The sequence below is a fragment of the Nerophis ophidion genome, linkage group LG24 (assembly GCF_033978795.1).
Source record: "Nerophis ophidion isolate RoL-2023_Sa linkage group LG24, RoL_Noph_v1.0, whole genome shotgun sequence".
Taxonomy (NCBI): domain Eukaryota; kingdom Metazoa; phylum Chordata; class Actinopteri; order Syngnathiformes; family Syngnathidae; genus Nerophis; species Nerophis ophidion.
The window spans coordinates 10,170,928-10,180,408 of record NC_084634.1 but is presented as its reverse complement, the minus strand read 5'-3'; the positions used below and the strand labels follow the sequence as shown (position 1 = coordinate 10,180,408).

The window sequence follows — 9,481 nt, the reverse complement described above, 5'->3', positions numbered from 1 at the left end:
GCATAAATCCGGGGCCTCATGTGGATTTCCCCCTAAAATAGAAGTCCAAATCCAGAAGACTTTGTACGCAAGAACCACTTCAGATGGAACAAAGTGTGCGCATGTATTAATCATGCACATTTTTTGTTACATGCATCGTGGACCACGCCCCCTTACAAATATGCAAATCATATTGAAAGCAGCCATGTGCCTGAGATCTGCACCTCTACCCAATCACAAGCTCATGACAAGTCGTGAGAATGAGAGCATCCAGGTGACAACTGCACTCAGGCCGACATTAAAAAAAGGTGAAGAAGTGGATGGAAGTTTAGGCCAAAACAGGCCATGAGACCGGAGATAAATTAGTAGCCTGCTAACATCAAAATTAGAGTTTCATGTGAAAATGTTGTAATATTTGGTTTGACATCTTTTACATTTAGACGGGCCAGAGTAACAAAAAAGACACAAAAGTCTTTACTCTTGTTTGATTACTCAATGTATTATTACAACCTAGGAGAGCTTTTTACGGTAGCAGCCATACGTGACACAACGTCTCCGGTGCCATTAATGTGCCGCAAGCACCTGGGACACATTGTGGCAGCGATATGATGGCAAAATGATGGCCTAGATCAGGGGTGTCAAACTCATTTTAGATCGGGGGCCAAATGGGGAAAAATCTACTACCAAGTGGGCCGGACTGGTAAAATCACGGCACGATAACTTAAAAATAAAGACAACTTCAGATTGTTGTCTTTGTTTGAAAATAGAACAAGCACATTCTGAAATTGTACAAATCATAATGTTTTTGGTTTTTTTGTTCTTACATGTTGCGTTTAATAGTATTCCATCTTTGTTTGTCGTTATTTATATTTTCTGAATAAATTAAGTGATAATGTTCATCAGTCAACTCGTTGGTGTTAGTTTTCAATCTATCGAGATAAAATTATTATATCAAAATCAAATTACAGTTTTTTATTTATGGAGTTTGATCATTTTCCTCGACTGATGTACTTAAAATTGTGTGGTTTATTTTGTACATATGTGGCATCTAGGAGTGTAACGGTACGTGTATTTGTATTGAACCGTTTCGGTACGAGGGTGTATCGAACGAGATTGTAAACTAAAGTCTTAACAAGCTGCTCTGCTTTCTGCCTCTGTCTGTCTGAGCAGTGAGCACCCAGCATTGTCCCGCCCACACAACCATCTGATTGGTTACATACAAAGCCAATCAGCAGTTTGTATTCAGAGCGATGTAACGGCCAATCAGCAGTGCGTATTCAGAGCGCATGCAGTCAGTGCTCCGGCGTCGAGATGAGCAGACATGTGTCCACTCCCCAAATTATAAAAAAAACACTTCCCAGTCACAACTACTACAAACATCACTATGAGCCCGTTGACCTTCTAGAAACTTAAACTGTAGCTCAGCTCGCTCATAGTTCTGGGTTGAGGTGAAGGCTAATTAGCTTTTAGCGTTACGTTAGCTCATTTTGCTGTGTGCGTGCATTTGTGTGTGCGTGTGTATAATAAAAGTCAACTACAGGCTTCCCAAATGCTGTAATAAATTAAGCATGATGAGTTGACTTGAATTGTTAAATGTTGCACTTTTTATATGTAGAAGAAAGGTTTTGTAATTTTATTTAATCAAAGCAACAACTTGAGGCAGTTTAATGTGGATTAACGTGGGCAGAATTATTATAGTGTTCCCAATGTTACAAGGATAAAGCCATTGTTTACAAATTTGGTAAATAAATAACCAAAAAATGTATATTTTGTTGTTTTCTTACTGTACCGAAAATGAACCGAACCGTGACCTCCAAACCGAGGTACGTACCGAACCGAAATTTTTGTGTACCGTTACACCCCTAGTGGCATCATCTACAAAGACACAAAGAATTGCCATTGCGACGTCCAGTGGACACATTTAGAACAGCTTCATTCAAAAATTTCAGGATCATTTTTTATACTTAGCAATCTCATCCCGCGGGCTGGACAAAACCTGCTCGCGGGCCTGATCCGGCCCCCGGGCCGTACGTTTGACACCCCTGGCCTATATAAATGAACATGTGTCCTCACAAATATGAATGTGAAGCATTAAATGACTTGGCGAAAAAGTTAATTGTGTGTTCTTGCCTCCATCTTTCTGACATTGTTAAAACGAAGTGTTGGCAAAGACCGACCACCTCTAGATGTGGTCAAAGTATCACATCCGGTATAAATGTGCGTACATGAAGTATCACTCTTGATACAGCTCAACTATGCCACCATGGAAGCTAAATAGACCCCTTTAAAGGCCTACTGTGAAACCCACTACTAGCGACCACGCAGTCTGATATTTTATATATCAATGATGAAATATTAACAAATTGCAACACATGCCAATACGGCCGGTTTAGTTTACTAAATTACAATTTTAAATTTCCTGCGGAGTTTCTTGTTGAAAACGTCGCGGAATGATGACGTGTACGCGTGACGTCACGGAAGTAGAGGACATATTAGTGCAGCACTATTTGCGGCTAAAAGTCGTCTCTTTTCATCGCGCAATTACACAGTATTCTGGACATCTGTGTTGCTGAATCTTTTGCAATTTGTTCGATTAATAACATTTGACAACCAAATGATAAAACAAGGCGACTCGGTAAAAAATCTGGGTATTATCTTCGACCCAACTCTCTCCTTTGAGTCACACATTAAAAGCGTTACTAAAACGGCCTTTTTTCATCTCCGTAATATCGCTAAAATTCGCTCCATTTTGTCCACTAAAGACGCTGAGATCATTATCCATGTTTGTTACGTCTCGTCTCGATTACTGTAACGTATTATTTTCGGGTCTCCCCATGTCTAGCATTAAAAGATTACGGTTGGTACAAAATGCGGCTGCTAGACTTTTGACAAGAACAAGAAAGTTTGATCACATTACGCCTGTACTGGCTCACCTGCACTGGCTTCCTGTGCACTTAAGATGTGACTTTAAGGTTTTACTACTTACGTATAAAATACTACACGGTCTAGCTCCATCCTATCTTGCCGATTGTATTGTACCATATGTTCCGGCAAGAAATCTGCGTTCAAAGGACTCCGGCTTATTAGTGATTCCTAGAGCCCAAAAAAAGTCTGCGGGCTATAGAGCGTTTTCCGTTCGGGCTCCAGTACTCTGGAATTCCCTCCCGGTAACAGTTCGAGATGCTACCTCAGTAGAAGCATTTAAGTCTCACCTTAAAACTCATCTGTATACTCTAGCCTTTAAATAGACCTCCTTTTTAGACCAGTTGATCTGCCGCTTCTTTTCTTTTTTCTCCTATGTCCCCCCCTCCCTTGTGGAGGGTGTCCGGTCCGATGACCATGGATGAAGTACTGGCTGTCCAGAGTCGAGACCCAGGATGGACCGCTCGTCTGGACCCAGGATGAACCGCTCGCCTGTGTATCGGTTGGGGACATCTCTACGCTGCTGATCCGCCTCCGCTTGAGATGGTTTCCTGTGGATGGGACTCTCGCTGCTGTCTTGGATCTGCTTGAACTGAACTCTCGCGGCTGTGTTGGAGCCACTATGGATTGAACTTTCACAGTATCATGTTAGACCCACTCGACATCCATTGCTTTCGGTCCCCTAGAGGGGGAGGGGGGGGGGGGGGGGTTGCCCACATCTGAGGTCCTCTCCAAGGTTTCTCATAGTCAGCATTGTCACTGGCGTCCCACTGGATGTGAATTCTCCCTGCCCACTTGGTGTGAGTTTTCCTTGCCCTTTTGTGGGTTCTTCCGAGGATGTTGTAGTCGTAATGATTTGTGCAGTCCTTTGAGACATTTGTGATTTGGGGCTATATAAATAAACATTGATTGATGATTGATTGAAGTCAAAGTAGAAAGATGGAGGTGGCAAGCTTTAGCCTTTAGCCACACAAACACACAGTGTTTCCTTGTTTAAAATTCCCGGAGGTGAAGCTTTACTATGGATCAGAGCGGTCAAGCGAACATGGTTCCCGATTACTTGTCAACCGGCAGGTTTCGGTGAGAAAATTGTGGTTAAAAAGTCGCCTCTTACCGGAGATCAGCTGAGCTTGCGCCGTCCATGCAGCTGCCCTCAACTTCCGTCAGAGACTGGCGTCAAGATACCCGTGAAAACACCCCTCCGACTATCAGGTACTATTTAATCTCACTAAAACACTAGCAACACAATAGAAAGATAAGGGATTTCCCAGAATTATCCTAGTAAATGTGTCTAAAAACATCTGAATCCGTCCCAATGCAATCGCCTTTTTTTCTTTAACTTTATTTTTTTCTAGTCCATCGCTATCAATATCATCATCCACGAATCTTTCATCCTCACTCAAATTAATGGGGAAATCGTCGTTTTCTCGGTCCGAATAGCTCTTGCTGCTGGAGGCTCCCATTATAAACAATGTGAGGACGTGAGGAGCCCTCACCCATGTGACGTCATCGTCTGCGACTTCCAGTAAAGACAAGGCTTTTTTATTAGCGACCAAAAGTTGCTAACTTTATCGTCGATGTTCTCTACTAAATCCTTTTAGCAAAAATATGGCAATATCGCAAAATGATCAAATACGACACATAGAATCGACCTGCTATCCCCGTTTGAATAAGAAAATCTCATTTCAGTAGGCCTTTAAGCCAGTTGATCAGCCGCTTCTCTTTTCTGATTCGCACCTCTCTCCTGCGTGTAGAAGTAATCAAGTGGCCACAGATTAGTTTCCTTGGAGGAGCCACTAGCTCAGGGGTCGGGAACCTTTTTGGCTGAGAGAGCCAAAAAGCCAAATATTTTAAAATGGATTTCCGTAAGAGCCATATAATGATTTTTTTAACACTGAACACAACTAAACGCGTGCATTTTTAAGAAAGACCAACATTTCTAGAGTATAATGGGTTTCTTATTCTTTGTAATAACATTGCTATTCTGAAGCTAACTGTGGAGGGGGTGTGGCCTGCGGGCCTGCAGCGAACTGGGGTGTGCCAGGACCGGCCTCGAAATCAGCGAGAGCTGCGTAGATGGCCCACCTGAGCCTTGTTATCTAATCACCTGTCGCTCTGTTATAAGCAGCAGCCAGGAGGAGAGACAGGGCGCGAGCGAGAACGAAAGAGAAAAATACAATTGTTGGAAAGCAACTGAGAGACTTATTGAAAAATAAAACAATAGTGTAACCCTGAAACGGGCTCGCATGTTGGTGCTTGGTGGTCTGAAGAACCCCCAGGAGGACAAGCCCCACACTAACCTTTAATAAATAAATAACTTCTTAACGCAACTTCTTGAACAGGTGTGGTAGTAAATGGATGGATGGACTAAAAATGCATGAGAATGTTTGTTTTGAACATTATTTTTAACACTTTTTACAAGTGGAATTATTAATTACTTATCATGTTAAGCAATGTCAGATCAGATTTATCCGAGAGCCAGATGCAGTCATCAAAAGAGCCACATCTGGCTCGCGAGCCATAGGTTCCCCACCCCTGCACTAGCTGTTCCAAGTCGGGACCCAGGCTGGACCTCTCCTCTGTGCATCACTCGGTGACATCTCTGCGCTGTTGACTTGTCTACATGCGAGAAGATCCCCTGCTGATCTCACTATGGACTGGACTCTCACATTATGAAGTCCGGACCCAGGATAGACCACTCCTCTGTGCATCAGTCGGTGACGTCTCTTGCGCTGCTGACTTGTCTCCATGCCAGAGGATCCCGTGCTGACCTCACTATGGACTGGACTCTCACATTATTTTGCACAGGTCACTCAGGGGGGTGGGGCAACATCTGCAGTCCTTTCCAAGGTTTCTCATTGTTCCACATTTCAAATAAACTCCAACGGTAAGTCAGACATGTTCTCAGTGGACGTAGCCCTTCATCACCGGTCTTGATCCTTACCTTTACGGACAGAATTTCTAGGCGCAGTCAGAATGTTCAAGGTTTCTGGTTTGGAGGATTGCATCTCTGCTTTTTACGGATGTTGGCCTCATCAGGCCAGGACCTTCAGCGTTTGCCGGGGCGCTTTGCAGCCGAATGTGAAGCTGCGGCATGAGGATCAGCACCTCCAAATCTGAGGCCACGGAAAAGGGTGGACTGCACCCTCCAGGTCGGGAGTGAAGCTCAAGTACCTCATTGTTTTCTTCACAACTTGATGTAAGAATGGAATGTGAGATCGACAGACGGATCGGTGCAGCGTCGGTAGTGATGTGAATTAGTGAATTATGTTTATATAGCGCTTTTCTCTAGTGACTCAAAGCGCTTTACATAGTGAAACCCAATATCTAAGTTACATTTAAACCAGTGTGGGTGGCACTGGGAGCAATGTGGGTAAAGTGTCTTGCCCAAGGACACAACGGCAGTGACTAGGATGGCGGACGCGGGAATCGAACCTGCAACCCTCAAGTTGCTGGCACGGCCACTCTACCAACCGAGCTATACCGGTCTTTGTGATCAGTCTACGTTCCTACTCTCACATACGGTCACCAGATTTGGGTAATGACCGAAAGGACAAAGTCACGTGGCAGAAATGAGTTTTCTCTGCAGGAGGTCTGTAATCAGCCTCAGACATAGGGTGAGGATCTCGGTCATCCAGGAGAAGCTCAGAGTAGAACCACCACTCCTTTCCCTCGAGAGGAGCCAGCTGAGGTGGCATTTACCACAGATGCCTCCCCGGTGAGGCGTTTCGAACATATCCATACAGGAAAAGGCCTCGGGCAGACCTAAGACACACTAGAAACTGGCCTGGGAACACCGCTGTGCCCCCCGGTGGAACTAGAGGAGATGGCCGGGGACACGAAGCTTTGGGAATCTCTGCTTTGGCTGCTGCTCCCACGACCAAGACTCGGATAAGCGGTGGGAAATGGATGGATGGAATTAATCTCTGTGCAACATTTTCGTTTCATGGCGAAATGTTTCTCATCTCAAATACCCGCCTGGTCAGTAAACAAATATCAACCTTCTATTTACTAACCTGATGCTAATCCGTCTACATTTTTTAGGTGGACTCACCTGTCTCCCAGTGACATGAACACAGATGCGCTTCCTGAGGACGAGCTGCATGTGGGCGGGGTGACTTAACTCCAGCACGACGCGGATGGTCAGGTAGACTCTCTGCTCACCGGTGGCCACGCGGCTGAGCTGGGGGCACTCGTGGACTGTGGAGTCCCAGGATGCCTCCACCTTCACCTGCACCGCGTTCCGAGTACTGTTAATGACACGCGGGTTGCTCTTCCGCCAAACGGGAGAAGAAGTCACCTTACCTCTGAGTCGTAATGTTTGACGATGTGAAGATCAAAGAAGTCGTCTTCGAATTCCTGGTCGAGGTACGCATCCATCCCTCCACCCAGAGGGACTGAAAGACTGGACTGCAAATCATCGGCTGCAGCCGACAGAAAGTGATAAGTGCCTTTGAAATGGATTTGGACCAGGACAAATATTTGAAGGTGACGGATAAAATACCACTGAGGTCCAGGAAGAGGACTGGAATGTGTGTTTCCATGCCAGGTACAGGAACTCTGCGGGGACCAGTGTTGTGGTTTGGATCCATGGAATAAACCCAGGGGTATCAGGGGTGTCCAAACTCTTACAAGACATTGGGCTTACATATATACATATATGTGTATATGTGTATATATATATATATAAATATATATATATATACATATATATATATTTGTGGGTTCTTCCGGGGATGTTGTAGTCATAATGATTTGTGCAGTCCTTTGAGACATTTGTGATTTGGGGCTATATAAATAAACATTGATTGATTGATTGATTGATTGATTGAGATATGTATATATATATATATATATATATATATATATATATATATATATATATATATATATATATATATATATATATATATATATATATATATACATACATACACATATATGTATATACATATATATATGTATATATACAGGGAAATATATACATACATATATATATATATATACATATATATGTATATACTGTATATACACATATACATATATATGTATATACTGTATATACACATATATATATATATGTATATATATATATATATATATATATATATACAAACCCCATTTCCATATGAGTTGGGGATTTGTGTTGGATGTAAATATAAACGGAATACAATGATTTGCAAATCCTTTTCAACCCATATTCAATTGAATGCACTACAAAGACAAGATATTTGATGTTCAAACTCATAAACCTTTTTTTTTTTTTGCAAATAATAATTATCTTAGAATTTCATGGCTCCAACACGTGCCAAAGTAGTTGGGAAAGGGCATGTTCACCACTGTGTTACATCACTTTTTCTTTTAACAACACTCAATAAACGTTTGGGATTTAAGGAAACTAATTGTTGAAGCTTCGAAAGTGGAATTCTTTCCCATTCTTATTTTATGTAGAGCTTCAGTCGTTCAACAGTCCGGGGTCTCTGCTGTCGTATTTTACGCTTCATAATGCGCCGCACATTTTCGATGGTAGACAGGTCTGGACTGCAGGCGGGCCAGGCAAGTACCCGCACTCTTTTTTTACGAAGTCACGCTGTTGTAACACGTACTGAATGTGGCTTGGCATTGTCTTGCTGAAATAAGCAGGGGCGTCCATGAAAAAGACGGTGCTTAGATGGCAGCATATGTTGTTCCAAAACCTGTATGTACCTTTCAGCTTAATGGTGCTTTACAGATGTGTAAGTTACCCATGCCTTGGGCACAAATGCACCCTAATACCATCACAGATGCTGGCTTTTGAACTTTGCGTCGATAACAGTCTGGATGGTTCGCTTCCCCTTTGTTCCGGATGACACGATTTCGAATATTACCAAAAACAATTTGAAATGTGGACTCGTCAGACCACAGAACACTTTTCCACTTTGCATCAGTCCATCTTAGATGATCTCGGGCCCAGAGAAGCAGGCAGCGTTTCTGGATGTTGTTGATAAATGGCTTTCGCTTTGCATATTAGAGCTTTAACTTGCACTTACAGATGTAGCGACCAACTGCATTTAGTCACAGTGGTTTTTTGAAGAGTTCCTGAGCCCATGTGGTGATATCCTTTAGAGATTGATTTCGGTTTTTGATACAGTGCCGTCTGAGGGATCGAAGGTCACGGTCATTCAATGTTGGTTTAACCCTAACCCTAACCCTAACCCCAACCGGCCATGTCACTTACGTTGGAGTGATTTCTCCAGATTCTCTGAACCTTTTGATGATATTATGGACTGTAGATGTTAAAATCATCAACTATATGATTTGCCTGAGAAACTAGACAGGACAAAAAAAAATAAAAAAATAAAAAAAATAAAGATGTTGAAATCCCTCAATTTCTTGCAATTGCACTTTGAGAAACGTTGTTTTTAAACTGTTTGACTATTTGCTCACGCAGTTGTGGAAAAAGGGGTGTACCTCGCCCCATTCTTTCTTGTGAAAGACTGAGCATTTTTTGGAAGCTGTTTTTATACCCAATCATGGCACCCACCTGTTCCCAATTAGCCTGCACACCTGTGGGAAGTTCCAAATAAGTGTTTAATGAGCA

At 42.8% G+C, this 9,481-nt stretch overlaps 1 protein-coding gene across 2 annotated transcripts in view; it reads right to left on the bottom strand.

Annotated features, from left to right (window-relative positions):
* LOC133542292 (kinesin-like protein KIF13B) overlaps window positions 1-9,481 on the bottom strand; it is a 116,492-nt gene that overhangs the window by 25,344 nt on the left and 81,667 nt on the right. For both annotated transcript variants that reach the window (XM_061886283.1, XM_061886284.1), the window contains exons 30-32: window positions 7,406-7,461; window positions 7,207-7,325; window positions 6,956-7,132 (exon numbers count right to left, since the gene is read on the bottom strand). In XM_061886283.1, coding sequence (XP_061742267.1) covers window positions 6,956-7,132; window positions 7,207-7,325; window positions 7,406-7,461 — 352 coding nt within the window. The remainder of the gene's footprint in view (window positions 1-6,955; window positions 7,133-7,206; window positions 7,326-7,405; window positions 7,462-9,481) is intronic.